Source organism: Micropterus dolomieu, linkage group LG19 (genome assembly GCF_021292245.1).
Source record: "Micropterus dolomieu isolate WLL.071019.BEF.003 ecotype Adirondacks linkage group LG19, ASM2129224v1, whole genome shotgun sequence".
Classification (NCBI taxonomy): domain Eukaryota; kingdom Metazoa; phylum Chordata; class Actinopteri; order Centrarchiformes; family Centrarchidae; genus Micropterus; species Micropterus dolomieu.
In genome coordinates, this window is record NC_060168.1 from 14,959,090 (window position 1) to 14,983,517 (window position 24,428).

A 24,428-nucleotide genomic window follows, 5' to 3' on the forward strand; every position below is an offset into this window, starting at 1 on the left:
AAAAAAGAGAAGCACAAGCTTTGCCGCTCGCTCACGGGCGTGGGCACAGGCACGGGGCATGGGGGAGGGGCAGGTCAGGGGGCCAGCCGAGGCCGGCCCTGCAGAGACAAGAGGACAGAGATGGGCAGGGCCCAGCAAAGGACAGACATGCAGCTGCGGCTGCCGCTGTGGAGGCCAGGCTGGGAACTATGGAGGGAGGTTTTACGTGAGGAGATCTTTGGGAAGTTGGGGTTGGGGCGGGACAGCCACTGGATCAGGATGTTGCCATTCTTGTTGAGGTCTGATGAGCCCTCTGCAGAGAAAAGAGGAGAGAGTAATGGAGTAGTTAAGGTAGGAAGAGAACTCTTTAAATGGTTATTGTGATCACCTTTCCCCTCTTTTTTCTACACTAATATTAGGGCCTGTTTGGCTCCACGAGGACAATTCCAATTTATAGTAATATACAGTACTTGCTGAGATCTGGCACATTAGTGATATTGGAAAAAAAGCACGTGGTATTATTATATTATCTATTACTATTATCTTATTACTATATTATCTGTACCACTTAAGTTTGGGGGAAAAACAAAGGTCAGCACACCCATACTGTCTTTAATAATTCTTCATTGCACATGAAAAAACTGTGTAAGTTCATAAATACAGTAAGTGCACCAGTTCAAAGTTGAACCACAAAGTCAGTTTGTAAATCATCATGCATCATACTGCACTTCTTTTTAACAATGTGGGCTATTTACAGTTTACTATTGACAGTACAGTGATGTAGTATTGCAGATAGAATATGTTGACCAAAAGCATGGAAATAAAGATCTACATTGTAATAAACAGTTTTATAAGACAACTGTGTGTAAAAAAAAAGTAATTTAAGTGTCTACTTCCACACAGTACAGTTTGCCCTGGCAGGTTATCTATGGGTTGGAGGTTCCTTAACACTCACTGGGACATGGATCCAGGCGACAGACTCTGATGGTATCGGGCTTACTGTCCAGGCACAGGCCAATGGTGTTGTCCCTGGTGTGGCACAGAGCCTGCCTCTGCTGGGTTCCATTACCACATGTCACTGAGCACTGGAGACACAGGACATGAACACAAACTGACACATTATAAGAAATCACTTGGTAAATATGGACGTAAAATGTTTTCAAGTTCACAAAATGTAAAGCAGTACAAAGGCATGTAAAGTACATGAGCATCATGGCTGTTGTTTTAATCATCATCCTTGGTTTACTGTAAGTAGTAACAGTGAAGATCATATGATCTGTTTCTCAGAGGCTTGTCAAAGCTGCCAAGAATACAGTTCTGAGGGAGTCTTGTGATATTTAAAACACTGACTGTCTAACAAAAATACCAGCTGTTGGGCTTTAATACAAAAATATTTGTACAAGTATTTTCCTGCAAAAACCCAAATAAGCCAAACATTCTTTTCACTTTTCCTGGTTCTAGCTGATACATGTTCAGCCTGCGTACCTGTGACCACGGCCCCACTCTCCACTGGGTGGGGCAAGGGTGTCGGTTGCAGGGTCTGCGCGCCTCGGGCCGGTTGTCGTTACAGTGTTTATTGTGGATGGAGCGTGTGGTGTTGTCATCTGAGGGCTGGACACAGCTGACCGAGCGGATTTGCATCCCAGTTTTTCCACACTGTTTGCTGCAGTTCTGCCACTCCCCTGTCACCCAACTGGACAACAGCACAGGAAAGAGAGAAACAGAGGTTCTGATCCAAAAAAAAAAGGGCTCGCTGAATGTAGAAAAAGTCTGAAGTGGTCTGGATTACAGTTTTGTTAGTTTCATGTTTCATGTCAAGTTATGTTTTCACAGTTGGTCAAATAAAATACAATGCATACGTGGGTGGAGGGCAGGGCTTCTGGTTGCAGTCTCTGGTGTCTCCTCGAGGTTTCATGTTGGATTTGTTACAGAAGCTCTTGTGGACCATCTTACTGTCAACTTTTCTTCTGCAGCCATAGCGCAGGTACTGCTTCCCTACAGGGGATGGAAATTTTTACAAATGTAAGCACAGACAAATAATAATAGGCTTGCAAAATGCACATAGTTGATCTTAGATACACAACAGTATTTTCCTCGCTCTGCTGTACCTCCACCACAGGGCTTGGAGCAGTACGACCATCTCTTTGGAGCCCACTCGTAGGCACTGTCTTCTACCAGCATGTTGTTCAGAATGGCACAGTCACTATCCATGTTCATCATGTACTTATAAGACAAATTCACATCCTCATCTCCATGTAGTTTCATCTACAAACAGAAAGATTGTCATAAAATAAGTGAGAAAACATAACCAACATGATTTCAGACAAAAAGTGATATTCTGAGTGTAATTTACATAATTTTGTATTCAGGAAACACTTGCGTGTAACCAAAATCTTCATTCATTTCAATGTGTACCATGATCAGAATTCCATGTCTGAGAGGACCAGTGGTCTGAAGTGTCTCTTTGTCATTGTCATTCTCATATTCCCACTCCACGCCCTTTTCTATGAGCGAGCGTGATTCTGGATATTCATTTTCCCCGTTCAAGAAGAATAGTCCTGATGCTACGTTCTTTACAGCTGTAGACAGGTGTGAAACATATATTGTTTACACTTACAATTGACACAAGTATAGCATATACACAATGAAAAGGAAAACAATGTACAATCTAAAATACCTAAATTGTGTGAGGTCGCTTTCAGCTCTTGGATCAACAAGTGCCTCGCTCCTCTGGGGATTTCAAGAACTTTGAGGAAACCTGAAAAGAAAGGACACATCTGGTTCGTGACTTCAACATCATCAAAAGCTCATTTTACAGTTTCCTTTCTAAGAGCCTCAGCTAATCCAGTAAAGAGCTCTTACTCATCTCAACCAAGTATCCCTCCTTACTAGTTAAAACCCTTACAGTCTGTGACTATTTTCATCCAGAGTAAACATCTGATTCTGGGAATGTTGGTGCAGTAATGTAGGTGTCACAATGTCAATAGTTAGATAATATACTAATAAACATTTGCTCACAGAATGAGGTTTGACGTAACTTCATGGCAATGCTCGACTTACATGGAAACATGTCTGCTCAGATTTGGACAATGTTAGAAATCTTCCTCCAGGGGGCAATGTTTAGCTGAACATAACTAAACCTGTACAGACTATAAGCAAAGGACTCTGGCCAACTATTTATCCTGTACTTACAGTAACAGCATGATAGGCAGCTGCTACACTGATGGAACCACGTCAAGTCTGTCCTAGATTTAGATATGGATTATGGTTACTGTTAGTGTGTGTTTACCTTGTTTCTTGGCAGTACGCGTGATGGTGTCTTTGAAGGTTTTGCAGCTGGAATTGTCTCCTCCACAAACTCCACACTTGTCCTCCTGCTTTGAAGAGCCGACCACACCGTCACAGCCCACTTTCTATTCATGAGGACATGGAAAGTTTAACACATGTAGATCTGAGCACCTGCAGATGTCTTGCTCTCTCTCTCTCTCTCTCTCTCACACACACACACACACACACACACACATAACGTCACTAACCTCACACTCCCCACGCACACACACACTGTAGGGGTCCTTGTATGAGCAGCGTGTGCCGTCCAGAACCATTCTCTGCATGAAGACCACGTCTCGTGTCTCCTTGGATTGGCAATGCAGGTGGCAGCGTTTGTTAGCTGGGAAACAAACACAAACACACAACAATGACCCAATTATTCAAATGGTTGTTGGAATGGCACATGTGGGATTCTTTTTGATGATTTAATCTTAACAGCCAGCATGTGATTATTTCATATTTTCTGAATGAGCCCTCCATGAGTCAGCATGACGCTCTGTCTCATTGTGTTTGTCTGTGTGACTCATACTACGACTACATGAGCCTCCAGAGACAAAACCTGGCAGTTCATCCCAGCGAGAACGAACACTCCTACTTCATCCCATTTATCACAGATGGACATAATCCAGAGACCTTGTCTTATGGTGCTTTGACACTAATAAGCAGGTGGCAGACATGCTACTGTAGAATTATAATATGCGGACAAAAACACACTGAAAATGCACAGAAATAATATATGAATTTCCTACTTAGTGATCTCAATGAATTCTCTTCTACAGTGTGCTGAATACACTATGATAATTTAGGGGGCGTGTGCCATGCATGTGCATTACAGGCTTAATTGTATTTGTGAGTCACAGTGTAAATAGATACATATATATATTTATAGATTTATATATACCTCTAAAACAGAGTATGTCTGTATTAGCCACCCATTTGTGGTTTTAGGGATATGAATATGGTTATGAAGACTTTTATTTTGCATGTTGAATGGTTTACTGTATGTTTATTGGACTTTAAAGGCAAAGGAGATATTCAGTAACAGAACGGAGGTTAAATATATTAACAAGCCCGTATTTATATTTTCCACGCACCAGCAAGAAACACTGCACATTAGCTGCTGGTACATTTTCCGTGCTGCTCCTCACCTTTCAACGTTTCAGCACAATAATAATAACTTTCTTTATATAGCACCTTTAAAAACAGAGTTTACAAGGTGCTTTGACAAAGCAAAGCAAATTCCCAGAAGGCAGTATAACAACAGAAAGCCAACCAGTAGGGCCAAACAAAAGCAAGACAAAATTAAGGGGAAATTTTACAACACGCGATGACACATGACAACAGAAATAAAAACATATGAAAACAATAAAAGCAATAACATGCAAGTATTAATTAAAGGCTCAGAGATCCCCTGAAAGCCCCCATATTTCATACACTGCTCTACGAGGAGTCCTGCGAGATATCTGATCATCATCTGTAAGAAAACCCCGAAAACACGTGACAATTTGGGGCTTCTGATCTAATGTGATTGACCACAGGGTTGGATGAATCCCCCTAAACAGCTGCTTAAACAGCCACATAAAAACACGCACACACAGGGCAGCCTATAAGTTTTATGTTTCTTTGCTCCAGTATATCTGTTGACCTGGGAGAAGAACCAAATAGAGACAAAAAAGCAACAGTGTCAGACGTCTCTAAACAAATACTACAATTTCACACACGAAGCAGACACACTCTTTTTCTCTCCTCACACCATCTAGAACTCTGGAGATGACAGACCATGAATGGAATTCAATTTCACCTCACAGTTCACTTTTTTCCTCACTCACACACACACAGACTTCTGTGCTCGCACACCAACACACACTCGCGGAAAAGTAATTTGAGACTGAGAAAGCCTTGCTGAAAAATATGGCATTTAGAAATGATAAGAATGGAGAAAAACTATTTAGTAAGGCCCCTCTTAGCGGAGTGTGCGCAGCGTGACCTCCGATTAGATATGGAGACAGCTCAGCACTTTTCTCTAGTGCTGCCCTTTAGTTAGATGATAATTTAATACCTATCAGGAAGGCAGTGACACCTCCACTTAGAGACAGGGTGGGTGTGACAACCACACACACACACACACACACACACACACACACACACACACACACACACACACACACACACACACACACACACACACATTTTAAAACTTCTCAATAAAGTACAGTAAATAAGTTTTGGATATTGGGTGGAGAACTTTAGGATGGGATCCCACTGTGATTTGTCCATACTGATACATGGATGCAGAAAAAAAAAGAGGAAGGAAAAGGCGGTTAGTGAGGTTCAAATGACAGCAGCAATTGGGTGGGGAAAGAGAAGACACCAAGTTCAAAAAAGATTGTTTTTTTAAAGATTTTAAAGAGATTCTGTGTTTTTATGGGAGGGCGTAGCCGTAGCTCAAAGCTGTACTCAGACTCAGCAGGACAGCCAGATGCCAACGACCATAACAGAACACAACCTATATATAAAACCCTTTTTCAGGAATTATGCGTTTACTTCCTCTGTTTAGCTTTCATTTGTTTTTATAACTTCCACAGTGTATCATCATTTAGGGTCTGACATTCTCAGGCTGGTTATCTTTGTTATGACAGCCATTGTCTGCATCCATCTCACCAAACCCCTTCATCCCCACTCCATCTGTGGTGGAGAGTATAGGTGGATACTCACGATCTGAGTGTTCGTAAGGCAGCCAGTGGTGCTTGTTGCTGTTGAGTTCAAAGCGAGGGTCCCAAGCGTGGCATTGCTCCTCTCGCGTGTCACTGTAGATATCCTCACACTCGTTGGTGTTGCACATTTGGAACTGGTAAGCTGTCCCCACACAGGGACGGCCTCCATTGGCTGGTCTGAGAGGCAGGCAGGGCAGAGGACATTTTTTTTTATTAACAATGCGTTGTGTTTCATATTCATTGGAAACTTGGGTTAGAAATTATGCATAGAACACTTATATAAGATCTTTATCTACGTTAATAGAGTAAATTGCCTCTCTGCAATTATCACTATCAAGAGCCAGTGCAACACATATCAGAGGTGTGCTTGCTAAAAAAAGTTTAGAGCTTCAGCTGAATTTGGCATAATTAATCACAGATTAAAAACCTGCAATTTTTACACACACACACACACACACACACACACACACACACACACACACACACACACACACACACACACACACACACACACACATATATATGTATATATATTTATTAAATACTGGGAAATTTTCATACCTAGGATTGTCACAGTCGCGTGTGCGAAACTGTACTCCTCCACCGCATGTGTGGGAGCACTGCCCAAACTCACTCCACAAACCCCAGTTTCCATCTTGCTTTATGATGTCCGGGGTCAACCAGATGCAGTGACCTTTAAAGCAGTGCTGCAATAGGCCAAGTATACAATACAAGTTGAAATTTGGACACAGTGTGCATTTCAATTTTATTTCATTGACAGAATGTATATTAAAGCACAATAGCCTATTAATACCTTCCCATCCCCACACATTGTGCCATCAATAGGGGGTCCTTTCTTGGTCTTGCAGAAGAAGGGATTGTCTGGGTGGCTACACCATAGCTGCTTACATGGGTCAAATGTGCGATACTGCAGGGCACAGAGAGAAACTCCTTCTTACAATTAAAAGTCCTACCATACACAGTATTTAACAGACTGACCTTCAAAACTACAAACCAACTGTCATGAGACAGCTGGAATGAGACTAAACACTGAAATTAGATAATACAAATAGAGATGAGAAGTATCACTACAACAATAACCACAACAGTATTATACCCAACAATTATAAAAACAATGACCCTGTACTGTGTCATGGCACTGTACACTACGCTCCACTTAGAAACACACAGCCAGTCATGCAAACTAAACCAAAGGATGAGAGAGAGAGACAAGACTCTCAGAATGAGACAGCCTGTGGTTTAATTAGGACACAAGGGAGGTCAGAGGGCAGAGGGCAAAAGGTTAAAAGGCCAAAAGGTGACGTCCCATTGACCTCTAAAATGCCTCTAGACACAGATCATGGACCAAATTCTCTTCCTTGTCTGATGATGAGGATACCACCAAACCAACCTGCAGTCCAGTGTCTGATGGGCCGTGCCCTCCTCCCTCCTTTCCACAGACTTTCCTACCCACCATGACCCCAGGGGACCTTTGCAGGTCAGGGGCGAGTCACAATCAATGGCTAGACTGTGGTAGGTAATCACCAATGACATCAGACTGGAGGATCCTAAAAGCTGAAGTGAAACATGGAAAAACAGCCTCTGTTCTGGCTCGGCTCTTTCCCCTTGGATGGGAAAGACATCTTTCCAATCTTTTCCACTCGTTTATAGTTGTGAGTGTGCCAATATAATGAGGCTCTTCCTGCCAGCGCTGCTGTGATTTAACACATATTTGCAGGATAAAAGTCAGGATATGGTACGGTTCAACTGTTGAACTGCACTGTAGCCACTGAACCAGTAGAGTCACAGTGTTTTTAGGGATTTTACAGCTAGTTTCTCTGGAAATGAGCATTTTAGAATCCTGCAGACTAACGTCCAAAATATGACGATGGTAGAACAGAGAAACAAAGTACAGTAAAAAAGAAAAGTAAGGAGCAACATTACAAACAGCTACAACTTCAGAGGACAAATAGAAAAAAGAAAATCTGAGAAAACAAATGACGGGCCACATGTCTTCCGGGAGGTGGGGTTACCTTACCTGCGTTCCAGACTGGCCCGCCTTTTGTAGCTGAGGGGAATGGGTTTGACAAGAGAATAGAGGGTAATCTAGCAATGTGTGCAAAGTCCCTGAACAAGCCCTTTGTCAATCAAGCAACAGCTTCCCAACAGCGCGCCACAGTGGCTTCACAGTCATAGAGTGAGTGAGCGTGACAGGGGGAAGGTGGTGAAGCTGGGTGGAGTTCGTCTACTGCTGATGTTTTGTGTTTACAAAAAGACTGCTTGTGACTGGTTCATGTAAAAGCACTGTGGTATCAAGGTATTAAGTGTTAAATGTGGGTGTTTCATTAAACAAATATTCCTTATTATAATTAACATTAATAATGGAAAAAAAGAAATAGCTACAAAAACCAATTACCTGCTTTTAAGCAAGATGCCAATCCCACCAGTGGCCGGGAGAGGAAAGCAGAGGACATCAGAAGAATGTGAATAGCTGTGTATGTGTGACTCTTTCATTATAGTGTAAAGCAGAGATAGATCAGTGCTGGGTTCAGGTCACTAGGAAAACCTTCAGAGCTCAAGAGTTCCCATACAAATGTATCTTCCACTGTAAAATTCAGCACATTCTGAGTTAACAGACTTCAAAGTGAGTTTATGCCAACTCTGACAAACTGCATCATCTAAAGTGATGGTAAACTTGATGGCAACTGTTGTAGAAGTTGCCTTCAGTATGTTAGCGCAGTGTTAGTAAAGTCACTATCAGACTATGGGGATCTCTTACCGCGGTGCACATTGTGTAGCCCACACCGAAGTCAAAGCGACACTGTTCATTCATGGAGTAGTGCAAACCAGGAAGCTGAGGCAGCGACGGCCAGTTGTGGTCAAAGGGGTCATCACGGAGACAGTCATAGGAGCTGCAAGAAGAGTAAAAAGTAAAATTTATGTTGTGAAATTTTACTTCCTTCATTTATTTTCTTTCATTTATTCATGTCATTGTGTGGAAATAAACTTAGGGCAGGGACTAAAGATGATTTTTATTTTTGTTCATCTGATGGTTATTTATTATTTTAATTATTAATTTTGTCTATAAAATGTCAAAAATAGAGAGAAATGCTTGTTTTGCCAAAACTGAAATATATTCAATGTACCATTACAGAGGATTAGTAACTTTTGAAAACAACATTTTTGACTCTTTCACCTAAAAAAACTCAGTTAAAACTGATTAATTTTAATTTAAAATTTTTAATTCAAACCCCTAATTTATTCAGGTGTTTTACATGTGGTATGCGTGCTGGATTACTATACCTTCAGAAGCTAATTTAAATAACAAAAGTAATTAAAATGGATTTCATGAAAAGTTTCAGAGCCCCCCATACCTTTACATTTGGACTTTCTCACCTTGAAAACCACCACCCTGTGATTTTGGCAATGAGACTTAAATGCTTTATACTGTAACAGCTTTTAGGATAATAACAACAAATTTTATTTATTATATTGATGAAAGTTTGAAATCCTAGTATGATACCGTGTGAGAAAGTGTGTGTGTGTGTGTGTGTGTGTGTGTTTGTGTCTCACTGAAGGTAGCGTCCCAGCTCTTGCATGCTACATCTAGACCAGTGAAAGCGGTGGAAGGCAGCTTGTACTAGTGGAGCCATGATGCTGCCCATGTGGACCTCATCTCCGCAGCGGTTCCCCTGGCCATCGTGCTCCATCCCCAGCCTGCGGGGAGGTAGAGAGGGAGGGAGAGAGGGAGAGAGAGAGAGAGACAAGAGAAGACTCAGGAGGGAAGTGAAGGGAAAGGGGATAAACGAGCAGAGACAGATTGGGAACATGTGGGAGGAGAAGAAAGACAAGGACCAGGGGAGGGGGGGGGGGGGGGGGGGGGGGGGGGGTTCATATGTGAGTCGATATAGATATTGGCTGTGGTGACCAACGGTCCAAAACTGTTATAAATCAATATGGTCTTATAAGTGACTGCTTTGTTGTCTTTTGCTGTAGCCCGAGAGCATGGCTCTTGAAGACATCATTATGGCAAAATAACTTACACGTGTCCGGTCTCGTGTGCCACCACAAAGGCAGAAGAGAAACCATCCTCGTGGTTCAAAGTGCAGCTCCTCACTGGGTGGCACATGCCCGTCACTGGGGCGTAACCTAGGCAAACAGGAAGAGAGAGAGACACAATCGTCAGGATTTGTGGACTTTGTTGTGTTGTGCTGAAGGCTTTACAGAGTGCCAAAACCTTTGCAATGCTTTAAATTAACAGTATAACAAGACTTTTGGACTTGGATAGTCAAAGGTAAAGTTTCATTTAAATCCATTTCAAGTTTAACGTATTTCAGCGTATATATCCAACACAAAATTTCCCACAAAAAAACACACCTTTTACCTAAGCCCTTCCCAAAATAAATAAGATAGATAAATGATCCGCCTCTTTTCAACTTTTGCTGCAAAACATCCATACCTACCAAAATATACACAGCAGTGACAGCCCAATAAACGTAAATACCTCGCTAAATTCATATTGTCAAATGATATGGTTTTCATACACTTTCTTAAAATGTAATAATATCTGAACAATACTGAAGTCTGTATGTCTCTAGGCAACTCTTTAATTTGACTCCATATACTGAAATACAAGTCTGTTGAAAGTGCATTCATGTCAGTCAGTGGATCTGAGAGATGAAACTTATTGAGGTTAACTATGCTCACTTTTAAACTTAAATGAGACTTACCTATGCAATGATATTCATTATATGTAATTTTTACGCAAATAGACACACGCAGTACTTGTTCACACATAAAAACACATGTGTGCATGCTTGTGTGTCTAATCCTAACCCTAAACCGTCGGCTTCTATCCCTACATACAGCAATCTCCAACTCCCTGTGTGCTTGTCTGTCCTGTACTGCCTTTAATTGTGGGACTGTGGCTGGCCCTGCTCTGCCTATTGATTTTCTGCTGCTGAAGGCTGAGCCGAAGGGCAGCTGAAGGGCTTCTGGATAGCTAGGCCACTGCCTTTAGAGGCCTCTCCCCTGGGCTTGCCTGTTAGCCTGCACTCTGCTGCACAGAAAACCACCAACCACCATACAACACAGCTGTGCACTGTGCAGCTATATGAGGAAAAGTAGAGGGGGGGTGCAGTTTGGATGTATGTATGATATGTTAAACAGAAAGGGTTCAGTGTATGTCTTTCGTTACCCTGCATGCCCGTGGGGCCAAATTCCTGCCGTGTGAGGAAGATGGCGTGGTCGTGATACTCGGCGTCGCCTGTGTCCTGCTTCTGCTGCAGGAAGGCCCAGCGACACACATTCTCCAGACTCTGAGACGGGTTCCTCAGCTCAATCAGGCTCATGGACTGGAAAGAGAGAGACAGATGCAGGGAAAGAGAGAAAATATGGTGTCATTCAAAAACAGAGAACTAAACCTTGCTTCAGCTCTGGTACAATCACATTTTATTCAACCCTGTAGGGGGCAGTGGCACAATGTTATATCTTGTCAGCACATCTTGCAAATTGCTGAGGTGTCCAACACATACACACACACACACACACACACACACACACACACACACAGATGGATCCAGAGTGCTCTCACAATAATGCTTAGGATCCCGTAATCTTGACGGTTTCAATAATGAACATGAAACTGAACACAGAGCTGCCTGTTAATGAGCTATGCACTAATGATCCAAAATCATGTCCAATTACAGCATATTTACTTATGATTTAAAGCATAATACAGACACCCACACAAACACCCAGATGCCAGCAATTCTTTTCATTCACCTTCACCCCTCATTCTCTTCCTCGTTAGGATCTCGCCCCCTCCCCTGCCTCCCTACATTCTGCTGTACAAGTCTTTCCGTCTCTCTCTTCCACTGCTTCCTTTTTCGCCTTGCTTTCCACATTTCCTTGCTGTTTTCACACATGCAGAATCAATGCAAAGCTGAATCAAACAGCGAAGAGTGTGTGTAGTGTGAGTGTGCTGCAGTGAAGACATATGGCCTGCCTCTGCACAAACACCCCTAAGACGGAGTGCACTTGTTTGTGTGTGTGTGTGTGTGTGTGTGTATCATGTTCATCAGGTGCTTTCATGTGTGTTTCAGTGTGTTTTTGTGATCTTTAAAGGTGTATTTGTAAGGGTGGGTTGTGAGTACACGATGTGTTGGTGTGTGTGTGTGTGAAGTGTGGGTGCGCCTGCATTCAGGGTCACACAGCCAATCTGCAGGCTGTCTGGGTGCAGCTCTGTTGCCACGGTAATTGGGGATGATGGACAGCCAGAGCTTTGGCTGAAGCTGCATAGGGGCTGGTCCAGAATGACCAATGTAGGGGAGTGTGTGTGTGTGTGGTAGTGTGTGTTTCCAGGGCTCCACTGGGACTGTAGACATGTAGATAGGAGAGGAAGAGATAAGGCTACAGCAGCGTGTATCACAGAGCACCTAACTAGCAATAAAATAATTTGTATAATCCTGTGGGGTAATCCCTGCCTTCCTCCTTTCCTGCCATTGCTTGGTTTATCTCTCTTTTCCCACTCTCTTCCTCTCTTCTTCCCTTCAGCACAGGCAGGCAGATAGAGTTACAGTCAAGAAGAAAAGGATGCTAGCCCCATTGTCCAGTCTGTTTATGAATGAGGGAGGGCTATCATTGATTGTTTATCTTTGCCTGGACTTCCCATGATTCTGTGCTGCAGCCTACTGGGAGGAAGGCTGATTGCATAACGGGCAGAGTTTCTGTGTGCTTTGGTGCTGAACTATGAAGGCGTGTGACTTGAAAACACTCCCCTGGGATGCTGCATGCTTTTAGTTCCTCTTTTGCTCAGTCCACTGGAATAACAGGCTCCGGGCATCAGTGCGTGCTGATGAGTGCGGGCGTGTGTGTGTATTTGTTTATGTGTGAGTGTGTGTGTGTGTGTGTGTGTGTGTGTGTGTGTGTACGACTTGGCTGAACATGCTTACTGTAGGTACTTAAAGAGATTGTTTCAGTCAACTTTTCTATAGAACTTGTGTCTTGTCTTACCTTGCCGTAGCCAAGCATGATAATCCGCACCAGCACTACATTGATCTTTGCTCCCAAAGACTGGTCATGGTAGATTTCATTCACCTGGAGTTGCATAGAGAAACACAAGAAGGAACAGAAATCTCAGTGGAAGAAATACAACAAAATCTAATCAAATATATAAAAGGTTTGTAAGTTGTCAGTAATAGTTTTGTTAGTAGTAGCTGCCTGCTTGTGTGTGTCTGTGGTGTGGTTCAGAATTTATTGTCCATGTTTGGCTCATCTTCGTCAATGCTGCGAGGGTTCCCTGTCTCGTTACCTGCCTGCAACTCTGTCTGTTGCTCACCATTTATATGCTCGTGGATTTATGTTCCCACCTGCCTGAAAATAGTTTGTTTCATTTGTCAGTGGACTTTGGATTTAACATTTTGCGTTGTTAGATTATTGTGACTTTGTTGGCTTAGCCCCACATTTGTTGGATCAGCTGTGTTTTGTTTTGTTAGGACTTTTCATCGTAAGTTGGAAACTTTATGTTTTTTCAGTAAAATAAATCAGTTAACTCAAACAGCAGTGTTTAGTGTCTGCAATTGGGTACAAAACCAGTTAAACCTGCTTGAGCATATGGCCACTTCACAAAACTGAAATATAAAAATTTGGGTAATTTATTACACTATGTGTAAAAACTGTGCTCGTTTTTTCTGACTATTTCTAGTGTGGTTGCAGTGACTACCTGGAGTCATTATGCTTAACTACGCTAACTAGTGGATGGCTGTAGCTTCATATCAAATGGACAGATATGATCATCCTAGTATCAACCTTCTATCTAACTCCCTGTAAGAAACTGAATGACTGTTTTCCCAAAATGACAAAATATTCTAAAAGGTAACCGGTCCAATGGAGTCATTTCTAAATGTAGCTAACAAAAAAAAAGATTAAGCAAGTGGCATACTGGAGGAGAATAAACACCAAACAAAACACTTCACAACCATGGCTAATTAACCCTGAATAAAATCCATTAATAACAAATTATAAATCTGTTATAAAGTCTGCCTTATTAGAAAGTAGTAAATAGAACACAAAACAATGAGATATGAAAGTTTCCAGCCAGCAACACAGTGACATTAGAGACTAGAAGGGAAGCGAAGGAACCAAAAATGAGAGAAAACAAAGTTGGCAGGAACTCAGTTTCCCATGAGCACAGGTCGAGACGAGATGAAGGAAGAAAGATGTAAAGGAAGGAAAGAGCCTAATGCAAGGAAACAAGGTAATGTGTGACAAGTGAGATGCAGAGAGCATTTTACTGGCAAAAACTGAACACACGCACACACATACAGAGAGAGAGAAAGAAAGAGAGAGAGAGAGAGGGTAAATTGGCGCAGGAGTTGAGGCCTGCTGTCCTCAGTGGCTGTGTGCGGTGCCTAATGAGGCAAAGGGATGTAAAAACAGACAGCCGTAATGAGATGCTGATGGACACGCTGTGGAGAAAGAGACTCGCACAGAAAACACACACACACACACACACACACACACACACACACACACACAAACAGGTACAGAGAAGAAGAACACAATCGCAGACACACCCAGTGAGAGAAAGGTACAACAGAGAGTTGAGGAATGCTACGAATAGAGACATAGAGACAAAGGGAAAGAGACACGAAGCTGAGCAGGGGGAAGGAGCACAGAGGCAAAGTGAGAAAAGAAAAAAAGCTTGAAACGGAGAGGAAACAATGCATTCTTAGAAAACAAATGTAGCATAAAGCTGCGGAGAAGGGTTTTTAAAGAAGAGAGGAGAAATTTGGAGTAACCTAATACTCTGTTCCATATGTGACCTAATGGCAGAAATTCCAGCATCTTATTAGGAAAAATCCAGTGGAGTGAATCATAATTTGTTAACCACAAACAGTCTGAAATAAATGTGTTTGATTACCTCAACATATAAACATGGCGACAACTTTCGGTTTTACAGCTCTACACCATTTTCAGATACCTCAAAATAAGCCACGTTTGGTTTGCGGCATTGGGCTCTATGTTATCGGGAACATCTGTCTGGTAAATTATGAAATATACTAATTAACCTTCTGAAATTTAAAATTTACAGTTGGCAGTGCTCTAAGCTAATTTGCTAATGTAGCCAACTATCACTAAAATAACATTAGCAGTTTCAGTTGAAGCAGCATTTTACGTCAGGAAAGTCAAATCTTGTGGGCGGGCATCCATTTGTTGGTTTTCCAAGCTGGAACACTAGAAATAATGGAGGCTGTAATTAGTCTGTGAAAGTAACTGGGACTTTTTGACTTTCAACTGTGAATGGAACAGAGCATTACATGAGGGATAGGAAAGAATAATACTTGGAAGTTGTGATCATAAGGCATTATAAAGCAATATAACCATATTAAAAGAACACTCAAACAATTTTGGTATTGCATATCCATATAGTCCGGGGATTTGCAAGTGACAGATAAATGCTGAGGTCTCCTGAGTTATAATCCCTTGTATGGGTCGTAAACACTGGAACCTACACTCATAATGCAACTTGCATCTTTTTAATGAATTTTTGTTAAACCCTGCCTGCTTAGCCAACAGTCACATATTTGAAACTCAAAGCCAAAAGTGTGACTTGTCAAGTGATACTTCTTGAATAATTTTCTCAGGCTGGTCAAAGACGAGCTTTGTGAAATGAGCCAAAAAAAGTCCTGAGAGACAATTAGTTGCTTCTATTATTGAGGAGTGTTAGGGAAGAGTTTTACAGGAACAAAGGTAAAGGTTTTCTTTCACTAACCCTCAGTTCCATGTTTTGGATGCTACTTTTACAGATACAGAGGTGCTAAGCAACCTCCAAACAAACACAGAGAGTTCTGTTGTCTTCTCAGTTTAAACCATAGACTGTATATAAAGATGACTGCTCCCACTCCATGTTAGCAGATGGGACATGGGACAAACTGTACAGTACATGGCAAATACATTTGTCCCACAGATGGTTTCTGTCATTTTAAGTAGTTCTTATTACGCTGATGTATGTTCAAGTTCAACTTTTTTATTTGGTTTAATTTAGTTATTTGATGCTATAAAAAGGGGGTTTCACATCATGATTGATACTTGAACTCTGCTTGTGACTGAGTCGGCCGGGTGTATGGGCGGGACCTCAATACCCCAGCTCCAACCTGATCACTCCTACGTAGGCTCTGGCTCCAAATGATGTCACCAGCACAAGATGGCAGCTCCTGTATCTAGGATATTTTGGCTTAAGTGGAGACGCGTCGTCCATCTTTATATACAGTATATGGTTTAACCCTGTCTGAGGCTCAGTGTGTGTGTCTGCTGTTTTCATCTTGCCTGTCTGTTTGGCTACCTACTGGTCTGTCATTTGGTAGTTTTTACCTCATGACTCTGTGGTGAGTGTGTGTGTGTGAGTAGCTGTGTTTGTTTGTTTGAGATGACTTGGACACTTGGGTCAGTTCATACTTGGCCTGATCCAGCCCGTTTCCTTGACTACTGGTAGGCCAATTAGGGATGGTTGACTTCCGTGTGACCCCGACACCACAAGTTCCACTCTAATGAGATATACACACAAACACACACACGCACAGCGGCAGTGTAGTGTCCTTTCAGTCCCAACTTTTCTGTGTCTTCATACACTTTAACACTTGCATACAGTTGGACACTTCACACTCAGATGCTATACAGCAGAGGACACATGTTGCACAGCAACACCCACATATTCACTGAAAATGTGCTTGCCCTCGCATGCACACATAAACACCCACATTCACAAAACACACACACACACAATTCTTTGTTAAACCCTATACAGGCCCGTCTCTCATTATTGCTTCTGGCTGTGCTCTGACGTTCTGAAGGGCGATGTCAGGTGTCATTACTTAACACCCGGGGTGCAGGTATCCAAGGTAGCCTAGATCTGTCTGTCTGTGTAGTAACTAACGCAGGCCTAGGTCAGCAGGGCACAAAATCATTGAATGATGCAGCCAAGGCCTCTGACTTAACTCCGGAGTGATGTTAAAGGCACCATCACTAATTGTTTATCTACATAAATTAGAGCTATAATTAAAATGTTTGACTTGAATGAGGATTATGATAATGTTCAACATAATTGGAAATATGTGCCTGTTTAACTCGTGTTTACACACAACACACATGTAAATAAATCTTTTCAGTGTTGGGTTAAAGTTAAATTAAAATCTGAAGCATGAGAAGGAAGGAGAGTACAGATATGTTTACTGCTGCAAAAGCAAAGCAAACGGGGTACGGGCTATACAAGAGAGAATAAGAAGCGGCGGGAGTGCTACTTTTAATCTGCACTTTATTAACTGCTCATCCACAGGTTCACACCTACATTTAGTATTATAATGATGCCTTACTTTTTATTTTTAAATAACATAATAAGGTATGTTTTCTATCTTTAAGGAAATTTGTCTCTTCTGTAAAGATGTACTGAGACTAATGGGTACATAGTAGTAATACTAAGTAATACATTTAAGCTAATTGTGTCATAATTTTTCACAGTGCTTCACACACCAAGCTCATATGTTTTAATCAACTCATAATGGAGAGTGGGCTGTATTTAATAGGCTTTTTTTTCTAGAAACAATTTGAAAATATGCATTAAAAACAATCTCAGCTGCTGATGAGACAGAACTGAGTCATCAAATAAAATCTGGCTGGAGTGTTACATAAATTAGATAAGACTTTGGACCACTTTTCTACATCTTTTTTGTTGACACACATGGGAATATTTCAAAACTGAGACCCAGAATTTGAGCTCTCGGTCTGACATTGCTCCTTAAATATCTGTGACACTTCCAGCTAACAAGGTGTCTGTTATTACCTGGACTACCTCTCCCAGCTCCCTTCCCAGCTCTTCCTACCACTTATATTAATTTGACTTTTTCCCTGCCTCCAGGAGCTTTGGTAAAGACAAGACTGAAAGATCTGCACCACTTCCAGACAGCTCTTACAGAAATGATACTTATCACACACTGGTGGCATAAAGTCGCAGACGAAATACATCTCAAGCATACCCATTTGCATCATTTAAATTAAGCATGCACAAACACACGAGCACAACCCCAACACAGTCTCACACACGCACACACACACACACACACACACACACACACACACACACACACGTGTGTACATGCTTCTCTCATCAGCAGTGACTATTCATATCCGTAGAGAGTGTGATTAACACTTTGCAGCACCTCTCTAAAGGTCTCCATTAACAGGTGAGAAAGACAGGTAGACAGACAGATCACTGTTGGCCACTAAATCTATCACCATGAGGTTCGCCACAGGAAGATTACTGCATAATAGCCTCCACTTGGCATTTGGCACACAGCATATTTTACAGGATTTAACACAACATTGTTGCTACAACGCTCTTGTTTTCAAGAGTCTCTATCAGCCCACTTTGTCACCAGTCCAGATGCAATGAACAGAGCTACCTGCAGCCATTCATTCCCTTTTCCTGTATTTTATTTATTCATTTCCCCCTCCTTCTTTTTTACTCTCTCTTTCTCTTTATTAACACACCAACACACACACACATTTCAGTTTTATCTCAAGCCCCTTAACCAACTGAGTGAACATTAATGCTGCTCCATTTGACAATGGTAACAGTCTTGAGTTTCTGGTTAGTTTTTTGTAGTTTGTGTTGTCTTAGAAGTTTAAATCACACTCAATATATTCCACACACACTTAAAGTTTAAAGCCAACGTTCTGTCTCATGTCTTTCGGTAAAATGACCCCACATCAGTGAAACACTTATCTACACAACTATTTTATATTTTTGGATAAATTATCTTCATTGTATCTAAGATTTGTATTGGGGAAATCTGACTTTAAATACACACAATTCCAATATTTTGTTTCCATGTATAAATGTAGAGGCCTTCTCTGCCACACAGAATGTGGTGAAAGAGTCACACTTCAGTTAATAACATTAAACATTAAGCAAAGTAGCCTGATATAACTGTATGAAACGGGCGTCTTATCAGATCCAGAGTCGGGCAACATTTTCTCCAAACTGTTTGTCATTGCCTTCCAAAATGATCCAGATGAGTGTTTTTTCACCACTATAGATCAGGTTTGGTTAAGTTTCAAGACAATGAAAACATTTTGGTTGAATTTAGGGAAAAATTGTGGCCATCTTTAAAAGAAACCAACATTAACTGTTGTTAGGAAACAGGATGCAAACAGCAGTTATCTGTGTTAAAGTTACACACTTTGTTAAAATACGGCGGGCAAAAAGTCAAAGTGACTTTGAGTGAGATCTTAGGTTGTGAAAGGTAATAAGGAAGTGATGAAGCCTCCAACTGTCCAACTTTGCCCTTAATACATCCATTTTGCCAGATCTTTTTTGTTCAGTGAGTTTTGATACAGACCTGGTCCTTTTTTTTCTTACTCTTTTCCCATGTAGAAGTTTGCAAGACAAATGGGCTTCAACATCTACCTGTCATGTAGCCTCCTCTGTTCTTCATTGTTGAAAACAGGTCTTTTTTGTTTTACAAAGTGCACGTCTATTTGTGTGTTTGTGCTTATATCTGCATGCACATTCTAGTCCATTAACAGATTATAAAATGGTTATTGAATAATTAAGCCTCATTGTTAGACCCATTATTGTCCATTGATGCAACTGAACAAAAACACAAAGTGGGGAAGGATGGTAAACACATGGGAAAGGAGTGGGAAGCAGAATTACTAATACACACATTTAACTCAACACAAACACACACACTTTGACACTCCGGTTGAACTTCGCAGACAGGATTTAGTGGCTTTCTGTGGGTGTGCTTTGATGTGTTGCTGACAGCAGTACCGCCCCATCCTCCAACACACACACACACACACACACACACACACACACACACACAAACACATGCAAGACCAAACTGACCACCTTGACCATTAGCTCATTTCGGTCCTTGGAACAGAGATACAGGGATAGAAGAGGAACACAAGGGACGGGTGGAAATTAATTTGTAAACTTGCATTCATTGTAGTAAAGAATAGCCTTTTGGACTGAAATGCAAGTGCTTTGTTTATCCCTTGAAGGTGGCTGTACAACATTGTAACAGCTGCTGCTGCAACAAATGACGGAGGATCACTTCACACACTGTTTTTGGTGTGATGAAAGTGTGAACATGAACATGCATACAGAAAAATGTCAAATATACTAAATTCAGCCTGGAAGTAAGGAGAGAAATTGGGTGGAGGGAGAAGAGCAGGTGGAAGCAGGAAAAATAGTGGTATGTGAAGGAGAGGAGACATCAAGACATACATTTAATATTGTGTCTAATGTCTAATGTCTTCTTTCAAGGAAAGATATCACGGCTCTGACCGTGACTCCAGCTGTCTTTTGTGTTCTCTTGTGTTATTTCTCTCTTCCCTCCTCCCTTGTGTGTCTGTATTTGTGTTTGTGTTGTGGGCGTGGTCTACATTCCAGGCAACTGGCTCTTCTCCACAACTGATGGAAATCTACTCATCTACTTCCTGCAAAAATACTCCTGCCAATCGTCGCCAGATTGTTTCTGTCTACCCAGTGGTATAGTAGCTTTCAGCCAAAATGCATTCTAGTGAAACTCTGGTGTTTTTGTGAATACTTTCGTTCATGCCTTTTGTTAATGTGTTTTTTCTTGTGTACCAGGATTCCGGTGCTACCTTCTCAGGTCAGCCTGTAATCACTTGCCGCTTCAACTCAGACCATGTCCACTCTCACGACCCTTCTGCCTGCCTGCCTCATGCTTTCACCAGCCACTCTTTCCCTACCCTCCAGACATATTTTTGTCATTAAAGACTTTTACTAACATCTCTATCAAACTGTTTCTGCTCTTGGATCTGTTTTAAAACAGAAACATAACAGAAGAAAAGTATCACTATCTTTCTGTGCGGTTAAGCAGCCACACTATTACAATAACTTAAAATACTGCCATGCGCATGAATGCCTTTTAGAGGGCACCTGTGGCAAATACACTTTCTCAAATCTCTCTCCTTATCCTAAATTTACATTGTATGTCTTCTCATAAACCTGCTCACTCACATTATACTTAAAATGTTGTTTTTTTTAAATATTGTTGAGTACTAGTTGCCATAAAGTACCCAAGTCAGGGGAGAGTAACAATGCAAAAGAGCTCAGTGTAGATCGACTCAGCGCTGCTGAGAGACTGGGAGAGTGAGAGAAAGACAGAGAGGGAAACAAATAAGAAAGAGAGCACGCCCATCCTGAAGTGAGCAAAGCAAACTTTCAAGAAGAAAGTCGCCCAGATGCCACGCGTGGGAGGCAGCTCTTATTTATTTATTTCTGTTTATCTGGCTGTCAGTAATTTATTCCGAATGTGCTGTTTAAAATACTCCTTCTCCCTCTGTCTCTCCATCTCTTCCCCACAGATTAGAGGGGGGCTGCGACAGTGCTGCGAATTCCCTTCTCCTAGATTGTCTAACAAATATCTAAAAGGGGAGGCAGAGAGCACAGCGGCTCTTGTTCTTTCTCAAGCGCTGAGCTGAGACAAAGAGGTGTGGTAGGATTTGCTGCTGTATGTGTGCACCTGCTTAACAGTCGGAGATTGGTTCCTTGCGCAGTGGGTCGCAGTACAGGCAAAAGCAAACAGGAGCGCACACACTCGAGTGCGCACACATGCGGACAAATGCGTGCAAACAGCACTCTCACCACAGGTTTAATTTGCAAAGATTAAAGTCTGCAGTTTGTTCAGTGTCGTGCACACACACACACACACACACACACACACACACACACAACTGGGAGTTTGAATGCTTGGCTAAGTGTTGTTGTGGCCTGGAGCATACTGCCTGCTGTTTCTGCATCTCTCTCTCTCTTTTTTTCTCTCTCTTGCACACACACTCACGCACACACAAACAAACACACACAATGAATGATGACACGACACAAACCCTGATGAAATGATATTTAGGAACCCCTTCGGAGGGCACACCTAACCCACACTGAACACACTCAAACAAATGAAATCTCATCATATTCAGATAGAGAAGAAAGGATTACCCGCGGCTGATTGCTGGATGAGAACATGTAGGAAGGGAATTGAATCCTCATTCAGTTGGTGTGTGTGTGTGTCACCCTCTTTCTTTGACCTCTCTATGACTTACTTCCCATTTAACTCAAATGGAACAGTTTTCCCATTTAATGATTTCATTTTTGGGTATTTGGGATGATATTTGGGATGATGGGTGATACCTGTGATAAAAGTTTTTTTTAAAGAGCTTGAAATGTCAGCAGTTTACATGAGAGGTACTTTGTTCAGTGACACATTCCTTAAAGTGAGACATGTTCATCTACTTCTCTGACTGTTTGCGTGTGTGAGCCTTACAATGTTCATGAGTGTGAGCAGGTACTTCTGGACGTGCTCTTTCCCGTGAAACTGGACCACCGAGTCATCGACGCCCAGCAGCACCTCGATGTTGTAGGCCCTGTCCAGGCTCTGTCTGCGTGTTCGCCCTGCCCGCGTGTGGTTGATGCTCTGCTGGACACCGCGGTACAGAGACTCTAGGTCCATCAGGCCACCGAGATCAGCACCTGGAGACACAAAAAACATGCACACGTTTTGCAGTGAACATGTACAATGAGACAGGGACATCTAAGGTATAAATAATGGCACACAAAATCACAGGTTTTGTGGATAATGTGAAAGGAAAAAACTGGATTACTGACTGATTGAAATGTTGGTGTGCGAATCTCATTAAACAGCGTCCAACTAATTCTGTGTAACTGTCTACTAGGATTGGGTATTTTAATAACACAAGCATGTCATCTGTGATAAACAGCTTCACAGTTTAAGGTCAGCCAGCATTAATCAGTGGATATAAACCTGAATTATCTGTTGTCAAAAACACATTTTTTTACTAAAAAAACTAAGCTCACACTAAAGCAAGACTAAATCGTGGATCTGTACCATCGGGCACATTAACCTTCTTTTCCTGGAAAGAAACAACTTAAACATTAACGTTTATCTAGCATAAGTAAGCACAATTTAGTATGTCTTGACATTTACCAAAGGTAGGTCATACTGTTGTGTATTGTCCTGTTCCTTTACCATTACCTCACTGAGCAGATATATCATGTTAATCTGTCTGCAAGTGGATGCATTCTTTGAAATCTGTCTAATCGACATCTCTGCCTCTCTACAGTATTATAGTGTTTTGGTCATGTTTTGATGCATGTTTAGCGTGTTCTACACATTCACACCCATATGCACATCTGTGCCTTTGCATGTTTATGTTGTTTGCTTTCCAAGACACCAGTTGACAGAATCGAGCATGTGTGTCCCTTCTAACTGGTGGTAACGGTGCGGCTATCCTACACCAATCCTCTCTCTAATCAACCAAATATTTCTACTCCCATCTGAATAAAAGCAGCAGATGGTGCTTGCTAAACACATGGATTAAGACAGCTCTCTCACACAGGGGCTGCCCACCCTGCTCTTTTCTTGGCTTACTACATGCTGGAAAAAATGCAAAATTACTCAAGAAACTCAAATTTAGGTTATTCCATCGGAAAGTGTGCAACCTACAGCAGCCATGATCTGTTCAGATGACTAATCATTCTCTTTTTGCCTACACTAGTATGTCAGACACTGTTGTTACGTTGTTTGGACATTATTGGGTAAACTGCAGCCCTGACTTCTAAATGGCTGCATTAAGTTTTAAGTGTCTCGTCTAATCCTGTTTCTTTTTTTTTCTTGGCAAAGAGTCGGAGTCAGTGAGGATACAGAAGATAAATTATCCTGTCCGCAGAGCCAAGGCCATCTTTCCCTCACTCGCTGTCCTCCCTCATCAGCCCCCATCCTCCTGGTATGTAGACACAGCGTGGCCTTGCTTGTATGGAAGCCATGGAAAGTCATGCAGTCTTGAACATGTGGTCTAAGTGGATTCAACAAAGCACTACTCCAGTCAAGGCCTCCCACAGCCAAGGATGACACACAACACAGCTCATGAAGCTCTGTGTGTCTGTGTTTGTGTGTGTGTGCGGTGCTTTTGCGTGAGCACTGTGAGGACAAACATTTCCAATTGGGCTATAAATCACTGTTTCAACAGGAGCTTTAATTTAGTTGAAGCTTGGGTGCAGGGCCGACTAACTGTAACAGATATGCTGTTTTTGTCTGTGGAGCTTTATTTGGAGGTGCTGGGCGGTGAGTTAATTTCAACACGTGGCAAGAGGGGACAGTTGGAGCTCCAGTGTTTTGACACATAAAGTTGGAACAAGTGTCAAGTGGAGGGAAAAAACACGATGCAAGAGGAAGACACAGGGAAGACAAGAGGAGAGAAAGAAAGATCTGCCACCTTTTCTCCCAATCAGCAAGGGGCATCCCGCTTTCCCACTCCCTCTTATGCAACGTTTCCAAGGCAACGGGCTCATGGGTA

General features: G+C 41.9%; 1 protein-coding gene across 1 annotated transcript in view; it reads right to left on the reverse strand.

The window, feature by feature from the left end:
- The window catches only part of LOC123957404 (A disintegrin and metalloproteinase with thrombospondin motifs 2-like), a 115,450-nt gene that overhangs the window by 6,464 nt on the left and 84,558 nt on the right, over positions 1–24,428 (reverse strand). Inside the window, exons 4-21 of the mRNA XM_046030159.1 lie at positions 22,379–22,584; positions 13,038–13,121; positions 11,221–11,377; positions 10,067–10,172; positions 9,597–9,740; positions 8,803–8,935; positions 6,838–6,951; positions 6,585–6,730; positions 6,025–6,200; positions 3,516–3,649; positions 3,269–3,392; positions 2,657–2,737; positions 2,395–2,558; positions 2,088–2,244; positions 1,839–1,974; positions 1,465–1,672; positions 935–1,064; positions 206–292 (exon numbers count right to left, since the gene is read on the reverse strand). Coding sequence (XP_045886115.1) covers positions 206–292; positions 935–1,064; positions 1,465–1,672; positions 1,839–1,974; positions 2,088–2,244; positions 2,395–2,558; positions 2,657–2,737; positions 3,269–3,392; positions 3,516–3,649; positions 6,025–6,200; positions 6,585–6,730; positions 6,838–6,951; positions 8,803–8,935; positions 9,597–9,740; positions 10,067–10,172; positions 11,221–11,377; positions 13,038–13,121; positions 22,379–22,584 — 2,487 coding nt within the window. The remainder of the gene's footprint in view (positions 1–205; positions 293–934; positions 1,065–1,464; positions 1,673–1,838; positions 1,975–2,087; positions 2,245–2,394; positions 2,559–2,656; positions 2,738–3,268; positions 3,393–3,515; positions 3,650–6,024; positions 6,201–6,584; positions 6,731–6,837; positions 6,952–8,802; positions 8,936–9,596; positions 9,741–10,066; positions 10,173–11,220; positions 11,378–13,037; positions 13,122–22,378; positions 22,585–24,428) is intronic.